Genomic DNA, 27543 nt, shown 5'->3' on the forward strand with positions numbered 1-27543 from the left:
AACAGCCCTTCTACCGCCAAACTCCAAATCTAGGCCTAAATCTTTTGATTCATTTATAAAAGAGTGCTTGATTCCCTATCTCCTATATAGTTCATTGAATTGTATGTCCTATTTCTTGTCTTATAGTTTGCTGTAAAAAAAATAAATATATATATATATACACACACACACACACACTCAGCTTGGGAGCTTGGGAGCTGTGTCTCAATATCCATCCCATCTGCTCTTGCTCTCCTTTAAATCCACTTTCAATAAGTGAAACCAGGGAGTTCCTTAAACCCTCCTAGGAATGTCCAGTTGCACTTAACACCCAACCATTCCCACAGAGCACCAGTCACACCACTGGACCCACTGAATCTTCCCACAGCATGTCCATCTCCGCTCTTTCCCACCCTGACCCCATCACATGATCCCATGGGATATATACAGTTGCAAAATTCTTGTATTCTTTACTTATTATCTAAATGCCCCCATCTTCTGAATATATCTTTATTTATCTTTTTTTTAGGTTATCCTTTCTCAGACCATTGTCTAGTTCTCTATACAAAATGGCATCTTTGTGTTTACCTCTCAGCCTGCTTTTACTGGACACCTCCATCACCTACATATATGGTCACCTTGTATATAAATATCCCCTGTTTGAGCTACTGAGTGCAATATGGCTACTATCACTCATTAAAGTCCCTGTGCTTGCCTCAGTGGTTCTCAGACTTCCATGTCCATCCTGGATACCTTCTCCCATCCTCTATGTCCTAACGCTCTCCCTGGCTCCACCCCTGTATCAGACTCTCCGATTCCTCCTCGAATCCCAACCCCCAGAGTTACCCTCAGGGCTCAGCAACTCCCTGTTCTTTCACCTGCCCCTGCTCCTGGCATGTCTGCTCTGGGATCTTGCATTGCCCCTCATCCTTCCAAAACAGACACCCGGAGAGGATGAGAATGGGAGAAATGACCAGGAATATTTCAAGAGGATACTAAGATATTCCAAACCAGATGCACTCTATATGCTCGGTGCATTTGTGTGCCTCACTTTAGCATTGATCGGTGAGTAACTGCATTAAGAATTTATTTTTTTAACATATTTATATAGCTGAGCTACAGCAGAATTATATGTTAAAACATTGTTTTTTCCAGTCACTGTATAAATGTAAAATTTGACTCTAGTTTTGTTCAGGATGTATGAAACCTTTTTCTTTTTCCCATTGCAGGTGAAATGTTTATTCCCTATTACACGGGGCGTATTATTGATATTTTAAACACTCATTACAAAGCGTCTGAATTTCTGGATGCCATATTCTATGTGGCGCTTTTCTCATTGGCAAGGTGAGAACTTAAAACAAACTTAAGGGTCCTTTAGAAAACTGTATCTAAAGATTTACCTACAAAAATCTCCAAAGACCTTAAAGGGACAAGAAATCCAACATTTTTCTCTCATGATTCAGATAGAGCAGACATACTCAAAATTGGCCCTCCAGAGGTTTTGGAACTACATGTCCCATGATGCTGGCTGAGCATCATGGGAAATGTAGTTCCAAAACCTCTGGAGGGCCAAGTTTGAGGATGTCTGAGATAGAGGATGCAATTTTAAACAATTTTCTAATTTAATTATCAAATGTTCTTGTTTCTCTTGGTATCTTTTGTTGAAATCCCGGGATGTAAACTCAGGATTGTTCACGTGCCTGGAGCACTATATGTCAGCAGTTTTGCAAGATTGCTATCTATTTGCAAGAGTGCTATTTCCTGCCATGTAGTGCTCTAGATGTCTACCTATTTTCTCTTCAAAAAGAATACCAAATGTGTGGGTTTCTTATCCCTTTAATGGTGATTTTCTATGAAGGTTTGTAATCGACCACGTAATAAACACCTAAACTGTATGATTGTGTAGCAGGGATATCTTGTACCTTGTTATTTTATTTCCAGTAGAAAAAAATAAAAATAACCAGCACCTGTGTTTGATAAGGAACCCACCATCTTAAAACAGAGGAAGCCATTTTGAACAATAAGAACCAGTGTTCTCTAAACAAAATGGAGCCGGCCAGATGGCATTATTAAGTAGCCGAGTGGGACAGTGTAATGACTTATTATATATCCAAAACACAAATTAATTGCATAATTTAACATAAATGCATTAAATGATAATTTGTGCTAGAAACATTGGAAATGTAAATACCAGCTAATTTTAGCTTAATATTGGCTTAAATTCTGGCCAGGTGGTCAGTAAAACGGGGTGCACCCATTCATAAAACCGTGGATAGAATACTGAGAACTACCATGTGCAGAGCATTGCTTGGGTTTTTGTTGGGTTTTCTGACCCTTTCCTAAATCATATGAAAACCCGTTCATCATACGCTATTCCAATGCATTTGTACCACAAAAACAGCTCTATGGTTTTAAACCTGTCCTCAGCCCTCCCCAACGGGCCAGGTTTTCAGGATTACCTTGGGTGAGAGCAGGTAAAATAACTATGTTTACTAATCAGCTGATTATTTCACCTGTGCTCCAGTTCAGATATCCTTAAAATGTGGCCTGTTAGGGAGTCCTGAGTACAGGTTTGAAAACCAGTGGACTAGAACAATTTAACATGAGTATTATGGGGGTTGTCTCTGTCTACCAATAAAGTGGCAGGAGTTGCCCTTCACAGTGATGGAATGTGCACAAACATACACTCTGTTAGTTTCAAACTAAACAGCTGATTTAACAACCATTATCATGCAAAATAGATGGTTAAATAGTGTGCTTTCATATGCATTATAGTGTTTTTTTGAAGTGCGGCTTCTGTTAAAGGGATATGAAATCCATAATTTTTATTTCATGATCCAGATAGAGCATTTGATTTAAACAACTTTCTAATGTACTTTTGTTATCAAATTTGCTTCATTCTCTTGGTATCCTTTCAGAGGCGTAGCTAGAGACCCCAGGGGCCCGGTGCAAGAATCCATGAAGGGCCCCCTCACTGGTACGGTGTGAGGCTGGCCTTAATTACCATGTGTGTGTGTGTATATATATATATATATATATATACCGTATATATATATATATATATATCTGTATTGGTGTTGGAGGGCACTCACAGGACTTGGTTTGAAGTAAAGAACAGTGCAATTTTATTTCCAAAATTGTTTCACATTAATTCAAATGTCGACTTTTCGACCCATTTATGGGCCTTCTTCAAGACAATTATGATCTAAACATGCCTAGTTATCTACTCCTCCAAGGTTAAAAATTAAGATTGGCTCTTAATTGGCTCTTAAATTTTATTTTATTAATGTGAAACAATTTTGGAAATAAAATTGCACTGTTCTTCACTTCAAAACAAGTCCTGTGAGTGCCTTCCAACACCAATACAGTTCTACATATTAATAAGAGGATAGCACCCGGGCAGTGATTACACCTGTGTGGAAGGAGTGCTGGGCTACCGGCTATTTATTTTAAAATGTCAGGTTTCTGTGATGTAAAAAAATGAGACAAAGGTAAATCATTTCAGAACTTTTTCCACCTTTAATGTGACCTATACACTGTACAACTCAATTGAAAAACAAACTGAAATCTTTTAGGTGGAGGTAAGTAAAAATAAAAAAATAAAATAATATGGTTGCATAAGTGTGCACACCCTTAAAAAACTAATACTTTTTTAAAGCACCTTTTAATTTGATTACACAGCACTCAGTCTTTTTTGGGTATGAGTTTTTTTTGCATGGCACATCTTGACTTGCCAAGATTTGCTCACTCTTCTTTGCAAAAACACTCCAAATCTGCCGGATTCCGAGGGCATCTCCTGTGCACAGTCCTCTTCAGATCACCCCACAGATTTTTGATCGGATTCAGGTCTGGGCTCTGGCTGGGCCATTCCAAAACTTTAATCTTCTTCTGGTGAAGCCATTCCTTTGTTGATTTGGATGCATGCTTTGGGGCGTTGTCATGCTGAAAGATGAAGTTCCTCTGCATGTTCAGCTTTCTTGCAGAAGCCTGAAGGTTTTGTGCCAACATTGACTGCTATTTTGAACCGTTCATACTTCCCTCTACCTAGACTAAGGTCCCAGTTCCAGCTGAAGAAAAACAGCCCCAAAGCATGATGCTGCCACCACCATGCTTCACTGTGGGTATGGTGTTCTTTTGGTGATGTGCAGTGTTGTTTTTGCGCCAAACATATCTTTTGGAATTATGGCTAAAAAGTTTAACCTTGGTTTCATCAGACCATAACACCTTTTCCTACATGCTTTTGGGAGACTCCAGATGTGTTTTTGCAAAATTTAGCCGGGCTTAGATGTTTTTCTTAGTAAGAAAAGGCTTCCGTCTTGACACTCTACCCCATAGCCCAGACATATGAATACTATGGGAGATTGTTGTCTTATGTACCACACAGCCAGTACTTGCCAGATATTCCTGCAGCTCCTTTAATGTTGCTGTAGGCCTCTTGGCAGCCTCCCAGAACATTTTTCTTCTTGTCTTTTCATGAATTTTGGAGGGATGTCCAGTTCTTGGTAATGTCACTGTTGCGCCATATTTTCTCCACTTGATGATGACTGTCTTCACTTTGTTCAATGGTATATCTAATGCCTTTGAAATTCTTTTGTACCCTTCTCCTGACTGATACCTTTTAACAATGAGATCCCTGTGATGTTTTGGAAGCTCTCTGCGGACCATGGCTTTTTATGTAGGATGCAACTAAGAGAATGTCAAGAAAGACCAACAGCTGAACTTTATTTGGGGTTAATCAGAGGCACTTTAAATGATGGCAGGTGTGTACTGACTCCTATTTAACATGATTTTGAATGTGATCGCTTAATTCTGAACAAAGCTACTTCCCCAGTCATAAGAGGGTGTGCACAATTATGCAACCACATTATTTTAGTTTTTTGGTTTATTTCCCTCCACCTAAAAGATTTCAATTTGTTTTTCAATTGAGTTGTACAGTTTATAGGTCACATTAAAGGTGGAAAAAGTTCTGAAATGATTTATCTTTGTCTCCGTATTTTACATCACAAAAACTTGACAGGGTGTGTAGACTTTTTATATTCACTGTATATATATATATATATATATATTCTGTATATAGGGCTCAAAATTTTTACTAGCCCACTAGCTATTGGCGAGTGGAAACAGTGGCGAGTAAAAGTTAGTGAGTAAATGTCTACAAATATTATCTAAAGGGATATTATATATCCATGAAAGGGCAAGGATATGTTTTTCATCTAGGGGTATAAGGACCCCATTAGTGCTTAGACTGTTACTTCTGAGAGGGTAAACGGGGCAGAGAGAGATTAAAGAGGAAAAGTGAAAGTGGAGAAAAAGATAACGTTAAGAAATAGTGTAGAAAAAAAAAAGAGGAGAGAAAGAGTTTAAAGAGATGGGCCTCTGTTTATCAACCTGTCAACTTACCTGCATTCGCCGGCACCAATACGCTTGCCTAAGATCGCCTAACATCGCTGCCGCGGACCTGAATACGTTCTCCAAAATTACCAAAAAGCCGCGCACCAAGTACGGGGCGATGAGCAGCGGACTGTTGTTAACTAACAGTCATCGATCTCGCTGCTCTTCGGCTTTTTCACAGCTTTATTGGTACCCTGTCACTAAGCACCCACACTATACTATACTGTTTTACCCCCTATACCGCCGCTCCTGGAGCCCACCGCAACTAAATAAAGTTATTAACCCATAAACCGCTGCTCCCGGAGCCCACCGCAACTCTAATAAATGTATTAACCCCTAAACCGCCGCTCCCGGAGCCCACTGTCACCTACATTATACATATTAACCCTTGATCTGCTGCCCCCTTTACCGCCGCAAACCTACATAAAGTTATTAACCCCTATCCTGCCGCTCCCGGACCCCGCCACAACTAAATAAAGTGTTTAGTCCCTAAACTGCCGCTCCCGGAGCCCACCGTCACCTACATTATATTTATTAACCCCTAATCTGCCCCGCCTACACCGCCGCCACCTACATTATATTTATTAACCCCTAATCTGCCCCCCCTACACCGCCGCCACCTACATTATATTTATTAACCCCTAATCTGCCCCCCTACACCGCCGCCACTATATTATATTTATTAACCCCTAAATCTAAGTCTAACCCTAACCCTAACACCCCCTAACGTAAATATAATTTAAATAAATCTAAATAAATATTCCTATAATTATCTAAATTATTCCTATTTAAAACTAAATACTTACCTATAAAATAAACCCTAAGATAGCTACAATATAACTAATAGTTACATTGTATCTATCTTAGGGTTTATTTTTATTTTACAGGTAAATTTGTATTTATTTTAACTAGGTAGAATAGTTATTAAATAGTTATTAACTATTTAATAGCTACCTAGCTAAATTAAATACAAATATACCTGTAAAATAAAACCTAACCTAAGTTACAATTACACCTAACACTACACTATAATTAAATTAATTACCTACATTAACTACAATTAACTACAATTTAATACAAGTAAATTAAATTATCTAAAGTACAAAAAAACAAACACTTTATTACAGAAAATAATAACATATTTACAAGTTTTTTAAACTAATTACACCCAATCTAATCCCCCTAACAAAATAAAAAAGCCCCCCAAAATAAAAAAGCCCTACCCTATACTAAATTACAAATAGCCCTTAAAAGGGCTTTTTGCGGGGCATTGCCCCAAAATAATCAGCTCTTTTACCTGTAAAAAAATGTAGAATACCCCCCCAACATTAAAACCCACCACCCACACACCCAACCCTACTCTAAAACCCACCCAATCCTCCCTTAAAAAACCTAACACTAACCCCCTGAAGATCACCCTACCTTGAGAAGTCTTCACCCAACCGGGCCGAATTCCTCAACGAAGCCGTGCGAAGTGGTCCTCCAGGCGGGCAGAAGTCTTCATCAAAGCCGAGCAGAAAAGGTCCTCCAGACAGGCAGAAGTCTTCATCCAGACGGCATCTTCTATCTTCATCCATCCGGTGCGGAGCGGCTCCATCTTCAAGACATCTGACGCGGAACATCCTCTTCCATCGATGTCTTCTTCCAGAATGAATGTTCCTTTAAATGACATCATCCAAGATGTCGTCCCTTGAATTCCGATTAGCTGATAGAATTCTATCAGCCAATCGGAATTAAGGTAGGAAAAATCCTATTGGTTGATGCAATCAGCCAATAGGATTGAGCTTGCATTCTATTGGCTGATTGGAACAGCCAATATGATTGAACTTCAATTTAATTTAATTTATTTAATTGTAGTTAATTTAGGGAATTAATTTAATTATAGTGTAGTGTTAGGTGTAATTGTAACTTAGGTTAGGTTTTATTTTACAGGTACTTTTGTATTTATTTTAACTAGGTAGTTATTAAATAGTTAATAACTATTTAATAACTATTGTACCTAGTTAAAATAAATACAAACTTGTAAAATAAAAATAAATCCTAAGCTAGCTACAATGTAACTATTAGTTATATTGTAGCTAGCTTAGGGTTTATTTTATAGGTAAGTATTTAGTTTTAAATAGGAATAATTTAGTTAATTATAGGAATATTTATTTAGATTTATTTAAATTATATTTAAGTTAGGGAATGTTAGGGTTAGGGTTAGACTTAGGTTTAGGGGTCAATAAATTTAATATAGTGGCCGCGCTGTAGGGAGGGGAGATTAGGGGTTAATAAATATAATGTAGGTGGCGGTGGGCTCCGGGAGCGGGATTTAGGGGTTAAACAATTTATTTAGTTGCGGTGGGCTCCGGGAGCGGCGGTTTAGGGGTTAATAAGTATAATGTAGGTGGTGGCGGTGTAGGGGGGGCAGATTAGGGGTGTTTAGACTCGGGGTACATGTTAGGGTGTTAGGTGAAGACATTACCATAGGAATCAATGGGATATCGGGCAGCAGCGAACATGAGCTTTCACTGCTTTCAGACTCCCATTGATTCCTATGACATCCGCCGCCTCCAGGGCGGCGGATTGAAAACCAGGTACGCTGGGCCGGAAAAGTGCCGAGCGTACCTGCTAGTTATTTGATAACTAGCAAAAGTAGTCAGATTGTGCCGAGCTTGCATTCGGAACATCTGGAGTGACGTAAGCATCGATGTGTGTCCGACTGAGTCCGGCGGATCGTATGTTACGTCACTGAATTCTACTTTTGCCGGTCTGTAGGGTTTCATAACTAAGGCGAATCAGGCTCGCCACAAATACGCTGCGTAATTCCAGCGTATTTGCGGTTGACAGCTTGATAAATAGAGGCCATGGCCTGAGAGAGAAGGGAGGGGGAAAAAAGATAGACTGAAGAGAGGGGGGAGCAGTTAAAGATAGATGAAAGATAAATATAAAACATTTTTTCCAGGTCTGCTATGACCTCACATTAAAGGGACAGTCTACATAAGAATGTTTATTGTTTAAAAAGATAGATAATCCCTTTATTACCCATTCCCTAGTTTTGCATAACCAACAAAGTTATATAAATAAACTTTTTACCTCTGTGATTACCTTGTATCTAAGCCTCTGCAAACTGCCCCCTTATTTCAGTTCTTTTAACAGACATCCATTTTAGCCAATCAGAGCTGGCTCACCTGAACTCCACGTGCGTGAGCACAGTGTTATGTATATGACACACATGAACTAACACCCTCTAGTGGCCCTGAGAGAAGAGGCGGCTTTCAAGGGCTTAGAAATTAGCATATGAACCTCATATGTTTAGCTTTCAACTAAGAATACCAAGAGAACAAAGCAAAATTGGTGATAAAAGTAAATGGGAAAATTGTTTAAAATTACATTCTCTATCTGAATCATGAAAGTTTATTTTGGACTAGACTGTCCCTTTAATGTCAAAACTCTCTGCTTTCTCTCAGTTCACCAACTTCCTTTTTCTGTCCAGCTGTTGTCTTCCCCAGAGCCCTAGTTGATGTTTCTTTTTGCTATGCACTTATTTTTGTTAATTTATTACTGTTTGTAGCATTATTTAATTTATGGTATAAAGCAAAAACAATATAAAAAACTATTGCACAATAAGGTGTTTCACATTGGCTAAACATATGCAAATGGGGGGTTTAGTGGGTGTGGTGTGGGCAAGGTAGTGGGTGGGATCAAAAGTGGCGAGTAACATTTTGGGCTGGCTAGTAGCTTAGGGCTTGAAATTTTGAGCACTGTGGTTCTCCATTCTCTCTTATAATTATATGCAGTCTTCTTTACTACTATGCATTGCTGTTACCAGTAACAGGTGGTTAATAATTATAGGTGAGAATGGAGAACCACAGCTAATATATATATATAGGGATTATAGGCTGCACAGTAGTGTTCTACCACTGACACAGTACACAATGTGATGATTTACTGTTCCAGTGATCTTAGATGGACACAGTGTAAAAATACTTTTAGCATTGAGCAGAGCGGTGAGCATCAGATACAGGTGGATCGGGAGTGAAAGACAAGAGCTGGAGATACAGTAACTTATAAGGGAAGAACGCTGAGACCAGCAGTACTAGAAAGTGTTTGGGAAAGTCACAGATATGCAGGGAGAAGCTGGAGAGTGATACGGCCGGAGGGGCGGATAATGTGCTGGGGCAGATACCACAGGCACAGTTTGCCAGGGAGTGTGAGTAAAGACATACAGAGAGCCCGGTCTGACATTATGCACAGGTAGCTGAGCAGAGTGGTAAATACCTACTCCTATAATAGAGCAGCGCATCTAGGCAAGGCAGGGTTCAATTAGGTGAAAATATACTTCTTGGTGGCTTTTCTATTAAAGACATTTCGAGATGCTGATGAAGATGGGGCATTGCTGATTCAACGAGTGCTAGATCTACCAGAAATACATTAACGATTCAGCTCCCCATTGAGCTGACTTGCCTCTTCAGTTCAGCTGCCACTAGCGCCCTCACTCAACTCTGCGACTGCCGCGCTGCAGACTCACAGTCTCACTGACTACACGTGCAGTCAAGTCAGGAGCCAATGGGTAGCAGACAGAAACAAAAAAAGTTTGTGCTGAAGCTGGGTCCCCCCTGAGAGAGAGGGACCTCCGGGGCCCAGTCGCAGTTGCGACCTCTGCATCTGCCGGTAGTTCCGCCCCTGTATCCTTTTTTGAAGCAGCAGCTATGCACTACTGGGAGCTAGATGAACACATCTCGTGAACCAATGACAAGACATTTATATGCAGAAACCAATCAGCAGCTGGCTCCCAATCATATATTGTTGTTACTGTCTAGATATGCATTAAAACTAAGAATACCACAAGAATAAAGAAAATTAGATAATAAAAGTAAATTGGAAAATTGTTTAAAAACACATGTTCTACCTGAATCATACAGGAAATTTTGGGTTTCATGTCCCTTCTTATAGTTAAATAATAATGTGTCCGACAAAAATGGCTGCACATTCCTGTTATAGAATAAAATAATATCATCTTTATACATTAAGCTAATGGAATATTTTAGCAAGAGTGTTTCTGCACGTTTATGAATTAGTAAATATTTTCCCTCTCTGCTTCTCTTGAAGTTCTGTATTTACAGGAGGTCGAGGAGGCTTCTTCATGTACTGTATGAGTAGCCTGACGCAGCGTATTCGGGAACTGCTGTACAGAGCCCTCATGCGCCAGGACATTAACTTCTTTGACATCACTAAGACAGGTGAGATGGAAAGAGGTAGAACCTCATTCTTCCTCCTGCATTACCTTCCACATGAACTCAGAATGACAAATAATTTATATTATAAATGTTGTAAAAAGTGTGGGGGGGAACTAACACCCCACTCTTGCGCAAATCCGATCGCATATTCTCAGGTGCTCTAACCCGAAATAAAAATATTAATATTTCACATTCCAATGTTCTTCAAATAACAGAATATGTTCTATTTATTCATAAATACATATTTCTACATATATCTAATGGTATTTATGTACAATATATATATATATATATATATATATATATATATATATATATATCTTTATACGTTGATTGGAGTAGCCGTGTTAGTCCAGAGATTTAGATATCAAAATAACAAGAGTATTGCATTGAGCAATGATACTTTTTAATTGTCAACTTATACATTTATAGTTAGTCCTATAAAAAAATTATCATTGCTCAATGCAATACTCTTGTTATTTTGATATCTATATCTTTATTTATATATATATATATATATATATATATATATTTATATATACATACACGATGATATATATATATATATATATATGATGATGATATATAAATATATGATTATATATAGGTATATATATATATATATATTTATGTATGAATACATATTACATATTCTGCTATGTGTAGAACATTGGAATGACAAATATTTACAGTAAATACATAGTTAAAACCGTTATAAAAAATGAATATTGCATACATGTTTTTTCATGTTTTCATCTACTTAACTGCAAAGGGCTCCAATGCACTTATATGTATGTCTACATATGTGTACATATATATATGTCCGTAAATACACATATAAATATATATATATATATATATTGCTTGTGTGCAAACGTTTGCACTACACTCGTAATCTGGCCTTATATGTATGTAATTTAGTAATAACTATTCCTTTTTTATATAAGGCCAATAAGTACTGGAGTATATATATATATATATATATATATATATATACATATATATATATCTGTATATAAAAATAAATATATATATGTTTCTTTGTGTGTGATCTTTTATGATTTTGTGTGTGATAATGGATATTGTCCACAACAGGTGAAATCACTTCTCGCATCAATAACGACGCAGCATTGGTGAGCCGCTCTATTGCACTAAACGTCAACGTTTTACTGCGTACGCTGGTGAAATGCGTAGGGGTTTATTCCTTCATGTTCTCAATATCATGGAAGCTCACGATTCTTACGTTTGTCAGCACTCCGTTGACAGGGATTGTACAGAAATACTACAATAAATATCATCAGGTAACGTCTTCAGTGTCATTTTCATTTGTCCATCATGGATTAATAATAGTTTGATGGACCATTAATCTAATTTCCTTGAGCAGTGATGCGTTTTGCTGAGTGACTAAAATGTGTGGGCACTTTAATCCTGAGAGTAGACAAACAATAAAATGTGTCTGTGATGAACAAATTCATGGAAGGGCTACTATGTTCTCTATAATGTTGTTATTTAAGTATAAACATTTATGAATTGTATTTCTCTGTACTATATAATACAGGAAACAAAACACCAGAGACCAGACCCTTGTTTTTATTCATTTATAAAATACTTTATATTAGATTATTTATAAAATAAAGTGTGAATGTATCGTTCTCACATAAATACAACATATGTAATAGTATGTATATGTATAATAATAATATATATATATATAATATATAGCTCATGTAGTACATGATTGTGTCAGAGGACAATATTTGGCACACAGTGTCAGACAATGCTACAGTCTTTGGCTACACACCACACAGTGGCTCTAAAGTAAAGTCCATTCCATGTGGATCCAACTCTGTCTCACTTTGAGCTCTGCACATTGGTACACAGATGGTCCCCTCTAGAAGCAGTAGGGGACTGTGTACTGGGAGGGGATATGTAGGGATTTCACAGGTGTACAATGCACTCAGTTTTGTCACAATCAAATGCTAACAACATACCGTCCATTTGATTTTTACTGGCAGACAGATATTTTGCTGCTCAAGTAAAATGGAGGTGGGAGGAATTGTGCACAAAAAAAAAAAAAAAAATCAGGTTGTGTGCACATGCGTGCATATCTTAGGGGGAACAATGATATTAACCACTAAACCATTACTACACTCAGCAGTAAAAACTAAATTCCTCTTTTAATACCCTATCTGCTAATTATACCCCACCATGACTCCCCCACTGCAAGACCCTGCAAACCTAAAAAACCCTAAAACAAACCCTCACTCATTGGACCACACCACCCACCCCAAGACCCAAAAACTAAATTGGCTCCCAACCTAAGCCTTCCCCACTATGGAGCCCCCTAGCACAAACCTTTTGTAAACTCACCTAAACTAAGACCACACAAATCCCTCTAATTTATTATTCAAAAAAAGTTATTGTTAAAAAAAAAAAAAAAACCACTAGAAAAAGTCCCCCTGTAAAAAAAATCTACTTACCGCAGTCTTTTGTCTGGTGTTCGGTATTTTGAACCACTGTAGTCCAAGATTTATCACATAGATTTCTAAAGATTAATCAATACAAATGGTTTTGGATGCTATCAATTAGATTTGTTTTCTAGTGTAGGGTTTTGTGTTGTTTTTTTTTTTTTTTGTAATAGTATCTTTTTTCATTCATTTATTTTTCCCCTGTAAAGCTTGTTTTTTATATATTATAACATATGGGGCCTTAAGCTAGAATTGGGTTTTTGGGAGTTTCATAGGTTAGGGCTTAGTTTAGATGGGGGTTTGCGCTGGGGGGTTCTGCAGTAACGTTCTTAGTTAAGGGGTCATTTTAGATTGAGTGATCTTGCAGAGGGGGTGCACTGTGTGGGTGTGTTTAGTTATATTAATATATATTTATATGGTTTTGTATATTGTTTATGTCTTAAAAGTGTCATATTAGTTTTTCACAAGAGATCTAGGGGCAGATTTAACAATGTGTGGACGGACATCGATAAATGCCGACAGCATTCACTAGAAATCCTTGTGCAATGCCGCCCCCTGCACATTCACAGCCAATCGGCCACTAGCAGAGGGTGTCAATCAACTCAATTGTATTCAATCAGGCTGATTGCTGTCTGCCGCCTCAGAGGTGGAAGACGAGTTAGGAGCAGCAGTCTTAAGACCGCTGCTTCTTAACTCCTGTTTCCGGGGAGCCTGAAGACTCGCACGAAAACAAATTAATTAAGATGCATACGGGCATGATAAATCGGCCCCCTAGGCAAAGAACCTATTTAGGTTTGCCTATAGAATCATATACTGTACACTTAGATGTCCAAATTACACGTATACTTGCACATAGGTGCACACACATAGATTTATACACGCCTCCATGCACACAAATCCATAAAAAATAGTATCAGCAAATATGTCCTTATGGTGACGTTTCCTAAAATTAAAATTGCCTGAAACACTTTCTAGTTACTGTTTAGTGTTGCAATAAACACAAGCTGAGTATTAAAACTTTCCAAATACTGCACATTAACACCTTGTTTGCTGCTATTGTTTTTAAATTACCTAACTCCCCCATACCTTGCTTAATTTGCAGGAGCTTACTAAAGTTGACAAAGCTAATGTATATGAAGAGTTAGCATAGTGTTGGCAAACCTACGGCATGCAGATGTCTACACGAGCGTCATCTAGTTCCTGTATTGACCTCCCATTTGTGTGCTTTCTATTGGCTGGCTACTGGTTTGTCCTGCCTCTCTTTGGTCATCGGCTTATAACACTGTTAGTGTGAGCAGGACATACCTCAGATATTCATTTATGTGACTGCAGTGTCCCTACTTCCACTAAAGCTATCAGACTGTACTGGAGACTCTTATGCAAACAATAGGTAGTTTCAGAAGCAGCACTACTAAGCACTAAATGGTGATTGTTGGCTATGCACATATGCCTCTTATCATTGGCTCACTTGTCACTGGGAATTGAAATAACTGGGGGACTCTGAGACGCCAGTGAACGTATAGACAATACTTGTTTGGTGTTGCACCTTTGTGAGTACATTTGGATCACTACATCCATTTCCTATATGTATGAGGTGTGATACACTAGGTGGAGCCCTTCGTTTTTTGTTTTTTTAGCTACATATAGCAGGGTAAGTCTGCAGTGTGCACTTCCAATTCTCACAATAGGAAAACTCACAATATAAGAAAATAGGAAAAGTAAACAATGCAACTATATTTCAAAGTTTTTCTATTTATAATTAAAGGGATACTAAACCCAATTTTTTTTCTTTCATGATTCAGATAGAGCAGCAATTTTAAGCAACTTTCTAATTTACTCCTATTATCAATTTTTCTTTGTTCTCTTGGTATCTTTATTTGAAAAAGCAGGAATGAAAGCTTAGGAGCAGGCCCATTTTCGATTCAGCACCCTGGATAGGGCTTTATGATTGTTGGCTACATTTAGCCACCAATCATCAAGCACTACCCAGGTGCTGAACCTAAAATGGGCCGGCTCCTAAATTTTGGGCTTGCAATCTTAAAAAGATTTTTATATACTTCTGTAATCTACTTTATTCTAACTTTTTGAGCTGTCTATTGATTTTCAGGATCTGGTGCAAAAGGTTCAGGATTCCATTGCAAAATCCAGTGATCTCGCCAAAGAGATTATCGAGTCTGTAAAAACCGTGCGCAGTTTTGCCACCGAGGAGGAGGAGGCAAAGAGATATGAAGATGCCTTGCAGAAAACACACAAGTTGGAGACAATTAGAGACCTTATCAGGATTGTTTATGGACTATTGATCAGGGTAATGTATATACATTTTGTTGGACACAGGGGGCCCGATTCTGTGCTTGTTTTGATTAGTTTTTTTGCTTTTTTTAGCCATTGTAATCCAATAAATTAGTCAGTTTTATTTGGTAGAACCATTGAATTAGTAAAATATATATAGAAAAATCTGGTTTAAAAAAAAAGCCCATAAAAAACTGCTGATGTTTCATTTTCAAGTTCTTTTTTTTTTTCAACTAGAAAGTTCTTTTAACCCCTTCACTACTGATAATTCCAGCAGCATTTATATCCTTTAATAGAGTCTTTCTAATTTACTTCTATTATTAAATGGTCTTCATTCTCTTAGTTTCATTTTTTGAAAAGCAGGAGATAAGCTCAGGAGCGTGCACGTGTCTAGAACACTATATGGCAGCAGGTTTACAGGAATGTTATCCATTTGCAAGAACACTAACAGCACTATTTCCTGCCATGTAGTGCTCTAGGCACCTACCTAGAAAATATCTCTTTCACAAAGAATACCATGGGAACAAAGTAAATTTGTTAATAGAAGTAAAATGGATTTTTTTTTTTTTAAATTGTATATTCTGTCTGAATCACAAAATATTTTTTTTTGGGTTTCATATGCCTTTAAATTTGAGAATTATAACTGGGTATAATTTATTATGACAGGAGCCAGAAAGTCATAAAGCCAGCTACAATTTTTTAGGAGCCAGATATAATCAACTATAAAATAACGGTGAGGGGGAAATTCTAGAAGCGGACTCCTGGAATTGGTCAAGCTTTACCGTATCGGGTTTATTAAGATATATCTGTTTCTTTCTCAGCTTATTAATCTCGGCTCTCAAGTTTCTATGTTATTTTACGGACAACACTTAATACAAAGTGGGTATATCAGCAGCGGGAAGATGGTGGCCTTCATTATGTATCAAATGGAGTCTGGAGACCATGTACGGGTGAGTGATCATTTTTACCAAGGTGTCCAAACTTTGCAAATGAGGGACTAGATGGGAATTTCTTTTTATCACTTGTAGAACAATAATTGTCACAAAGATGCATTGGATTTACATAGAGAGAACATGAATGAGCTAGTTGTGTGTTGCAAATAGGGAGATGTAGATTAATAATGGTTGAGTGGAAAAGAGTCAATAGAGGGATGTATTTTAGCACCAGGTATTTAGTTGGATTACCCTGTGTTTAAATAGGTGAGGACAAGTATACAAGTGAGGTATTATGGTGTAGCCATTTGTAAATAACGTAGCTCAGACTTGTCTATCTCTTTCAATCAACTCGCTCACCTATATCTCTCCCCTCCAGACCCTGGTTCATATGATCAGCCAGATCACCCACTCAGCAAGTGTTGCAAAGAAAGTTTTCCAGTATCTGGATCGTGTGCCAGAAGTCTCCACCTCTGGGTCCTTGTGTCCAGAAGGCTTACATGGTCACTTTGAGTTTAGGAACGTCACCTTCTCATACCCCTCTCGCCCGGACACCCCTGCTCTTCAGGTGACTCTCCTCAATGTCACATGCTGTTCTCATATATTGCACAGTCATTGATTCTGTACAGTAGTGCAGCAAGTAGATATAGGGCCAAGGTGCAAAAAAACATTTTTGGAAACCCATACCTAATATTAATCAGTAAATAATAAAAATAAAACTTTATAGAGGAAGAATATTTATTGATCCACCAAATACAGAGGCACAAATTTACCAGTTGTAAGTGAGACCTTACATGGTCCATGCAGCCATTTTGTTTGCCAACTATATGGCTAATTGAGAACTCAGATCAGATACATGGTCCTCACGGTCCCATTTTTTCAGTTGTAAATTTCAGATAAGATATATATTTCAGTAATTCCCATCATATCAGCTAGAAGTCCCTGCTCCTGAACATAGATGAACCTCCATGGTCTATGAGGGAACTCAGATCAATTATGTGACCCCTGCAGCCTCGTTATGCTATCTCTATAGACTTTAGTTCCAATTGATGTTCCAGAAGCTTTTATAATGCCAGATAAAATCCTTTATAATGTATCACATCAGATATAAGGCCCAAGCCGTATGTCTAAGCATGATCATTATGACAGTTCTATACCTAAATGAGACCTCAGATCAGATATATGCTCCTGTAGTTCCCAGTATTCCCATGAGCCTATGTGAAGCCTCATATCAGATATTTGGTCCATGCTGCACCCTTTATCAAAGCTTTTTCTTCAACTAAAAACCTATATCAACTTACATGGCATAAGTTAAAACTCAGATCAGATACCTTCCCCTGCTGCCCTTTAATGTCAGCTACGTGTCCAAATGATACTTCAGATCAAATCTTCAGATCAGATACATATCCCTGAAGCACATATTATGCCAGCTTGAAACCTGTGTGAAACCTCAGATAAAAAAAGATGTCCCTAAAGCTCACATTAGGCCAGCTCAAAGCCTATGTTAAACCTCAAATCGGGTGTATAACCCTGAAACACACATTATGCCAGCTAGAAAACTATAGGCTCACATTATGCTACTTAAAATCTTATGTAGGTTCTTGGATTAGAATCCTGACTCCTGAAACCTCTTTCATGAAAGCAGAAGGTCCAAGTGGGACCCCAGATTAGATAAATGACCCCTGAAACCCCCTTTCTGACAACTTCTTGGTAATAGTTTGGGGCAGATGCATAAAGCATGAAGCTTACTTTATCCTGACTATATGCCAAAATGAGACCACATTTCATAAAGCAAACTCTGAAAACAAAACTCTGTGAGCAACAGAATAGCGTTCTAAATGTTAGGAATTTAAATTTCTTGCTTGTATTTCATATTTTCTTTGCTTGTTCTCTCTCCTTTAGGATGTTTCCTTCACACTTACCCCTGGCACTGTCACTGCTGTTGTGGGTCCCTCTGGTGGAGGTAAGACCACCTGTGTGTCTCTGCTTGAAAGATTCTATGAACCACAGTTTGGCGACATTTTGCTAGATGGAAGACCCCTGAGAGAGTATGAACACCATTACTTGCACCAAAAGGTATTCTACCATGTACATGTACCTATAGCAAGATATATTTTAAGTATTCAATACTTGTCAAAATTAATGGATAATTGACTAATTTGCTTTTATAGAGGAAAATTATTTAAATCTGGTATGCTAAAGTGATAATAAACAATCACTAATCTATATTATATGCATGCATTCAATTTGTAGATGTTAAATGCATAATTTATTTTTTATTTTATTCAATATAATGAATTTTATTACCTGTCCATCAACAGCTTTCTCTCCTCCCACTTAGAACCTCCATCATTCTATTCTGTTCATGGTGGGTTGATCTATTGATCTATTTAAACGTCACATATTTAGGTTGTGGTAAGCTGAGTGACTGACAGCAAAGTTACAAACATAACTCAATGTTACAGGACTAGAGCGGTAGTACGCATGCATGTTTTTCGGATGCGGTTACTCATTGAAAACAGCGAGGCAGCTGACTTAGGATTTGTGGATTGTGATAAAAAAGTATTGCAGAGCGCGGCCGGTTTTGGAGCGCAGATGACATCTGAAAAACAATGTGAAATATAAAGTGTTTGGAGTTAGTAATAGAAAAAAATAAATTATACTGTAACTTTATTTATAATAATCTTTATGATGGCACCTTTGAGAAATACATTGTTTACCATTACTTTAATGGTACTCAAAGGGACATGAAATTTAAAAATTTTCTTTCCTGATTCAGACAAAGCACACAATAAAAAAGTTTCCAATTTACTTCTTTTATCAAATTTGCTTCAATGGTTTGTTATTCTTTTTTTGAAGAGATACTTAGATAGGTAGCGTGCACATTTCTGAATCAATGCGTGACACGAACAAGTGCTGCCATATAGTGCTCTTGCTAATGTAGAACATTCTTACAAAACTGCTACCATATAATGCTACAGACACGTGCAAGCTTTCCTCCCTGATTTTCAACAAAGGATATAAACAAAACAAAGAACATTTTATTAAAGAAGTAAATTGAAAAGTTGTTTAAAATGTTATGCTCTAGCTGAATCATGAATGGTATGTACCTTTAAGGAATGAAAATGTTATAAATTACAAATATAACAATCTAGAGAATTGAGTGGTTTTTCCGTCACTTACACCCATACTTGTCCAATAGGTGGCGCTGGTGGCACAAGAACCTGTCCTTTTTACTGGGTCAGTGAGAGACAACATCCGTTACGGACTTCAGAACCTATCAGAGAGCCATCTGAAAGTAGCAGCAAGACAGGCACAGGCAGATGTCTTCATACAGGGATTGGAGAGCGGATATAACACAGGTGAGAGATTGAAGGAAGAAAGCGTAAAAAGCTATTTTAGGTTGGTAGAGTTGTGCTATAGATACAATGAAAAGACTAAGAACATAGTAAGAAATGACCGTTCTTTTAGTTAGAAGGTGACAAAATCAAGACTTACACACAAGTGGTCAATAAAAAGATGTTATATTGGGTACAGAAATTAAAACACTGTTACATGAGTTGTGTAGAAGAAAAACAAAATACAACCTTCTAAAAGAGTTCTCTATAAGTACAAATATTAAACCAGTATCTATTGGGTTTTCACTCTGATGGACCAGTGCTCTCAGACTTCCTGGTTGTGGGTCTCTGATCTTTAGGGACTGCTCCAAGACTGGTTTCTGGTCCTAGGTTCTCTTGTGACCTTCAAAGACTGCTGGGCTCTTAAAGGTCCACTCTGCACTGTCTAGAACTGCTGACCCTCCTTACTTCCACTCTCAGCAACCTCCAGGACTCCTGCCTCCTCTCCAATGCCTGTCTCAGCAGCTCCCAGAACTACCGCTTCCACTCTCAGCAGCCTATAAAGTAGTTCTAACTGTATAGATCACTGGTTTTCAATCAGGTCCTCAGGCCTCCCCAACAAGCCAGATTTTCAGGAGTACCTTGGATGAGAGCAGGTAAAATAAATAGGTTTACTAATCAGCTGATTATTTCACCTGTGCTACAGTGCAGCTATCCTCAAAATCTGGCCTGTTAGGGAGCACTAAGGACAGGCTTCAAAACCTTTGGTATAGATCTATAGAAATATAACTGATTCAGCCAGTCCCTCCTCCGGCCAACCCAGAATGTCTCTTTGTGGGTAGGGAGATAGTTTATGGCACCTTGCTGTCTCACAGCTGACCATATACCTTTAGATTTAAATTCTCACAGAACTGTGAGACCAACTATCCTTTAACATATCTAAATACGTACCTACAGTTTAGCTTCCTTTCTGACAAATGAAGAAATATGCATACACGAAATAAATACACTATCAAACATATGTGAATATATTGTATACACTGTAAAAATGGTGATTGTAGAATATTAAAAATAAAAAGCAGACAACTTATACAGTAGCAAATAATAAGTGTGAACAGTTCTAGCCTAAAATTTAGACATGGTTACTGGGTAAAGAGAGAGGTGGCTTAGATCTCTGGAACATAAACAATGTGCTGGCAGGCTGTGATCAGCTAAGAGGGTGCTGGCTCAGAGTGTAGTATAAATAAAAAGAGAACGAACAATAGCATAATAGCTTGTTCTATGGCTAGTTACCACCCTAGAAGCAGCCTCTTTTTGCTCAATATGTGCCTTTCACAGAGAAGAACTTTCCTGAAGCATATCAGTATGATCCTGACTTCACAGTACAGTCCAGCCCCGAAATACCAGGCAATCCCTCTCTGAACGAGAGAAACAGCAAAACCCCAGACGTACGTTTCGGCCTATTGTGGGCCTTGTCAGAGTGTAGTATGGCATTCTAGATGGAGATTATGAATATAAAAGGGGATAGGGTTTACTTGTTGCAAGACAGAATGACAGATAGATAGATAGATAAATGCTTGATAGATGATAGATAGATAGATAGATGATAAATCGATAGATAGATGATAGATAAATAGAGAGATAGATGATATATATATCGAGCTATATACTAGATAGATATAGATAGATAAATAGATAAAAAAGATAGAGATAGATCAAGAGAATTTGATAGATATTAGATAGATAGATAGATAGATAGATACAGTCCAGCCCCGAAATACCAGGCAATCCCTCTCTGAACGATAGAAACAGCAAAACCCCAGACGTACGTTTCAGCCTATTGTAGGCCTCGTCAGAGTGTAGTATGGCATTCTAGATGGAGATTATGAATATAAAAGGGGATAGGGTTTACTTGTTGCAAGACAGAATGACAGATAGATAGATAGATAGATAGATGATAGATAGATGATGATAGATAGATAGATAAATGCTTGATAGATGATAGATAGATAGATGATAGATAGATAGATGATAGATAGATAGATAGAGAGATAGATAGAGAGAGAGATAGATGATATATATAGAGAGATATACTAGATAGATATAGATAGATAAATAGATAAAAGAGATAGAGATAGATCAAGAGAAACTGATAGATATTAGATAGATAGATAGATAGATAGATAGATAGATATAGAGAGATAGATAAAGAGAGATAGAAAGAGAGAGATATCTAGCTATATAGATAGATAGAGAGATAGATATACAGAGATAGATCGATAGATAGATAAAATATAATCTCTAATTATCTGGCACCTCAATATTCTAACTGACTACGTGTTTTTAGTTACCATAGAAATGTGATGTAGGGTGTAATATGTTTCAGAAATAAAAAGATTTGTGGCCTTTTTAATAATTACATTTTCTGATGCTCAAATCTTTCTAACGGATATGAAACCCAAAATGTTTTTCTGTGATTTAGACAGAGAAAACTTTCCAATTTATTTATATGATCAAATTAGCTTCATTCCCATGATATTTTTTGTTGAAGAGATACCTAGATAGGCATCTGTAGCACTACATTGCAGTAACTAGTGCTGCCATCTAGTACTCTTGCAGATGGATTGCAAAACTGCTGCCATATAGTGCTCCGGAAAGGTGTAACTCCTAAGCTCCTAAGCTTATGCCCCTGCTTTTTAACAAAAGATACCAAGAGAACAAAGAAAATATAATAATAGCTCTATTTGACTCCCAAAATAAATTTGGTTTGGGTTTGATTGTTTAAAATTATAGTTGTTAAACATATTTACATTAATTATATATATTTTTTGGAGATTCATAATACTTTTATATTTCTGTGTACCCTGACATTAAGATAGTACACTAAGGGGCCCATTTATCAAGCTCCGTATGGAGCTTGAGGGCCCGTGTTTCTGGCGAGTCTTCAGACTCGCCAGAAACAGCAGTTATGAAGCAGCGGTCTAAAGACCGCTGCTCCATAACCCTGTCCGCCTGCTCTGATGAGGCGGACAGGAATCGCCGGAATTCAACCCGATCGAGTACGATCGGGTTGATTGACACCTGTCTGCTGGCGGCCGATTGGCCGCGAGTCTGCAGGGGGCGTTGTCGGATCAGGTCCGCAAGACCTTTGATAAATAGGCCCCTAAGTTTGCAGATAGCGTTCTCCCTTAAAGCAATCCTAGTCTCTCCCATTGCAAAAAATGGTTATACGTTTGTTAGCGCAGCCTTAAGGGTTCTTAATTTATATCTCTTGCCTATTTACTAAAGATGCCTTGCATGATATTATATCTCACAATTTATTCCATAGAATCCTTACAACCTGCCCTTTTACACAGGCGCTAACCACTCACGCACTTTTATACCATATATCCTAATACCCACTACCATATCATTTTCACTTTATTCTCCTCATTAGTTAGCACCCACGCAGTGAGTAGCTAACACTCCCCCCATTTACTTGGCCCTGTCGGTATTTTATTCTGTTCTAGCACTAACACCTACTCCTAGGGGTAGATTTATCAATGTGCGAGCGGACATGATCCACTGTAGCGGATCATATCCGCCGCACATCGATAAATTCTGACAGCATACCCTGTCTGCATTTATCATTGCACAAGCATTTCTGGTGAACTGCTTGTGCAATGCGGCCCCCTGCAGATTCGCTGCCAATTGGCCTTAGCAGGGGGTGTCAATCAACCCGATCGTATACGTAGACCGCTGCTTCTTAACACTAGGGGCCGATTTATCACGGCCTGAATGGGGCCGTATACACCTGTTTCCGCCTGAAGGGTCCCGCGGCCATTCAGGCCGTGAAAAGTCGGCCCCTAGTGTTCTCTCTTGACTACTTTATCCTCTCACAAATGAGGATGCCAATTGTTGACACTGTTTTACTAACCTACACCTATATACCTAGAAGAGTAACAATATATCCCCCTAAGTATTAAATCATTATGTTGGACACTCAACTTCTACCTATTAAGCTATTCTCTTACCAGATCTATATAGATACACCAAAGATCAGTCCTACCGTATTTACACATAGACACTTGTCGCTACTATGTTTGTGAAAAAGGTTCTAACCAATGTTAAGTTAGTTTAAATGTTTATTACATCTCCTGCCATCCGGTAACAGTCTGCTACTAGTAGTATCAAAGTTTATATATAAGGGAGTTTCAACTAGTTTGAGATAAAACTCTAATCTATCCTGAGTAGGATCACATGCTGTTTACAGTTCACCTTCCCCAAAATCATTTTGGTAGTGCCATAATCTCTGTATATGGGAACTTCAGCTATACTATCTCTGCTCTATATAAAACTATGCTACTATACAAGGGCCCAAGAGTGGCCTATTATTATCTCAGTAGATCTCTATAATTATAAAGGTTTCAGTTATATTGTCCTAATCTTCACTAGACTTATATATAACTAGATCATTACATTATGATTTGATTATAAGCATCCCTTTATCTTGTTCATGTCTATGTCCCTGTGTTTAGCTGAAATATTGGGGCCTATTTATCAAAGGTCTTGCGGACCTGATCCGACAGTGCGCCCCATAGTCTTCTAGCTATACATAGTCACCCAGGAAATGAATCACTGACTAGTAACATCTAACGTTAGTTTTTGCAATGTCCTGTACTTCTGTATTATCTGCTATGTACCTTACTACTTGGTTTTGATTTCACTCTGTATGCCTGTTATTTATGTGGAATGCCACATTATACTCACTGTTATTGCTAAAAAACTCAATAAAAGATTATTAAAAAAAAATATATATATATATATATACATTAAATAATGTATTACAAAAACAAAAAAGACACTCATAAAAACATGTTTGATTGCCTGTTAAAAATTAAGCTGTCTTTTATCTAGTAATGAAATTGCACTGTCAATCACCAGTGTCATTGTTAGGAAAATCAGGGACTTGAGCCCTGAGTTTTGGGAAAAATAGCTGTGAGTGCCCATAAGAATGCATGTAGGTTTAAGTACCAGGAAATATGCAACATGTTACTGGCTGATCTATATTTATTTCAGATGTGGGGGAGAGTGGATCTCAGCTTGGTGCAGGACAAAAGCAGCGAATAGCCCTGGCTCGGGCTCTCGCCCGTAAACCAAAACTACTTATTTTGGATGAGGCCTCTAGCTGTCTGGATGCGGAAACTGAACATCAGGTAATTCTTCACCCATCAGTTGACAAGCTGTCTCATTTCACTCTTAACATAATCTTTGCCTATTACATCCAGTTATGTATCTCAGTCCCTTCAGTCTCAGAGTTATATTTGTTCTCTTCATTTTTATTCATATCTCAGATTCAGCAATCACTTCAGAACATTCAGGGTCTTTCTCTGTTGGTTGTCGCTCATCGGCTCCGCACTATACAGAAGGCTGACCAGATTCTAGTCCTAGAGGGCGGAGATCTAGTGGAGCGAGGAACCCATGAGGAGCTCATACAGAAGCAAGGTGTCTATAACAGGCTGTTAAATGGACATGTCTTTCAGAATGGGGCCTGAGTTTTGAGCTTTTGGCCAGCTTAGAAGTTGCATGATAGAGGCAAGGGAATTATCAGTATAGACAAAGTGAGAAATATTAGATGACAAAAGGAAATATAAGAGAGAAAATGGCAGCACACTTAATAATTTTGCACTATAGTTTGGTCTTATTAAATATATTTTTTATCATTTATTAATTTTCCATTCTTAAATGCCTGTCCAATTATTAAAAGGTCAATAAAGTTATGTATATCAATTGTGTTTTGTAAACACACTTTGAAGTGTTTTTCAAATCAAGAACAGTCCTGGGATTTAGTTTCTCTAACTCCACTAGAGTACTGTTTACTGGTCTTTTGTGTTGTGTCCAAAAAAGGATACTGTACATATATTTTAATTATTTTTTTAACATGAGAAAAATGAAAATTATTTTTTTTTCAAATTTAAATTAATACAAATATGAATTAGTAATCAACAACAATATACATATGACTTGTGCAACTTCCAATTAAATCTTGGATGATAAGATCTGATTGGCCAATAGGTACTTCCTGTTATTGCTAATTGAAAAGTTGTAAAGTCACACTATAAGACAGTGTGACACACTGTTTGAGGTCTGTTCTCCAGACCACTGCTCCTTAACTTGTCTGCCAACTAAAATGTGGCGGAGTGAAATCATCCTGATCCGATTGGCCACCAGCAATGCAGGGGGCGGTATTGCACAAGCAAAAATTGAGCCCTATGGATGTATAAAATCAACAATAACTATACTTTCAACATATTTGAGCCCTGCTTCTTTAAACAAAATTAATTAATTTTGTTGAATGCATAATAGATTAGATTTGCATAATAAATTTTATATTTTTTTTTATAATTTATGACACCTCAGTTTTAGTATGTTTCAATATTTACAATTTACATTTTTTTATTAGTTGTTTAACATAGTAAAATTTAACACAGCATATATTTTTTTGTTTTAAGATAAAGGTTTATTTGCCAAGATTTCAAATGTCCCTTAATCATCTTATTTTAATTTTGAAATATAGAGTAAGAGGCTGCAAAAATATAATAAATAAAAATAATCCACTAATACTCAAACATATACAAATTGGAATTATCTTCTATATTATAGTAGATTAATTTATGTTACATCATAAGATATGTAAATGTTGAACATTGGTTCTTTTAATAAACAACATAAATCTTTTTGTGTCATAAGAACTACATAAAGCATATAATTGTGAAAGTGCCATAAAACATGTTAAGATCTGTGTATATCCTAAAAAAAAGCTAATTAAGTAAAAATAGTTAGCATAAAAAAAAGTTTTAAAAATTGTTGGCAAGTATTTTAAAATAATTTTCAAAAATACGCAAAATTACTTACAAAGCCATGCTGTCTGGAGTAGTCTGATCCACCCGATTATCTGTGTTTAGCTTCAGAAACACAGGCATTGTATTTCAACTGTCTGCCGCCTCAGAGGTGGCGGACGAGTTAAGGAGTAGAGGGATCGCGCGGAAACAGATACATTCGGGGCTTGTTAAATCGGCCCCATAGAACAAAATGTGTGTGGGGAGTTAGAGCTTTACAATTTAGAAACTTAAAAGAAAGGGTTAATGGCGAGACACTGCAGTATAAATTTGCAGCTAAAGTAATTAAAGTACATATTATTATATTTTGTCTCTCTCCCAACTTGTTGTATGTCCCTTTAACTGTTTCTCTTCTTAATGTATTCCTGTCTAGCAATATTAAACAGATGTTCTAGTTTAAAGGGACACTGAACCCAATTTTTTTCTTTTGTGATTCAGATAGAGCATGCAATTTTAAGCAACTTTCTAATTTACTCCTATTATCAAATTTTCTTCATTCTCTTGCTATCTTTATTTGAAAAAAAGAAGGCATCTAAGCTAAGGAGCCAGCAAATTTTTGGTTCAGGACCATGGACAGTACTTTTTTTATTGGTGCTGTCCAATCAGCAAGGACAACCCAGTTTGTTCACCAAAAATGGGCCGGCATCTAAACTTACATTCCTTGCTTTTCAAATAAACATACTAAGAGAATGAAGAAAATTTGATAATAGGAGTAAATTAGAAAGTTGCTTAAAATTGCATGCTCTATCTGAATCACGAAAGAAAAAAATTGGGTTCAGTGTTCCTTTAATAAAGAAAAATGTTTTATTGACATTTCTCTTATAAATGTAATTTTAACTTTGTGGTTATTTTTTTTTTTTTTTTAATTATTATTATTGCTTTTATTTTTAAAACAGTTTTGTCCAGACAATCAATACTTTAAATCACATTAAAGTGGAAAAAAGATTATTGTTTTGATAACTTTAAATTATAATTTTAAAAATAACTGTATTACATCATTTTTATTTTTTAAGTAGAAGTATTACAACATGCTGAAAGTTAGCTAT

The 27543-nt window shown here is 37.2% G+C and overlaps 1 protein-coding gene across 1 annotated transcript; it reads left to right on the top strand.

Moving 5' to 3' along the window:
- Positions 1-518: 518 nt before the first annotated feature.
- TAP2 (transporter 2, ATP binding cassette subfamily B member) lies at positions 519-26934 on the top strand. Its single transcript, XM_053721933.1, has 11 exons — positions 519-1044; positions 1209-1323; positions 10465-10595; positions 11688-11893; positions 15168-15365; positions 16171-16299; positions 16661-16849; positions 18184-18357; positions 19484-19643; positions 24678-24814; positions 24953-26934. The coding sequence occupies exons 1-11, from the start codon at positions 549-551 to the stop codon at positions 25151-25153; spliced, it is 2136 nt and encodes a 711-aa protein (XP_053577908.1). The 5' UTR covers positions 519-548; the 3' UTR covers positions 25154-26934.
- The last annotated feature ends 609 nt before the right edge of the window (positions 26935-27543 follow it).

This window comes from Bombina bombina, chromosome 7, assembly GCF_027579735.1.
Source record: "Bombina bombina isolate aBomBom1 chromosome 7, aBomBom1.pri, whole genome shotgun sequence".
In the NCBI taxonomy this organism is placed as follows: domain Eukaryota; kingdom Metazoa; phylum Chordata; class Amphibia; order Anura; family Bombinatoridae; genus Bombina; species Bombina bombina.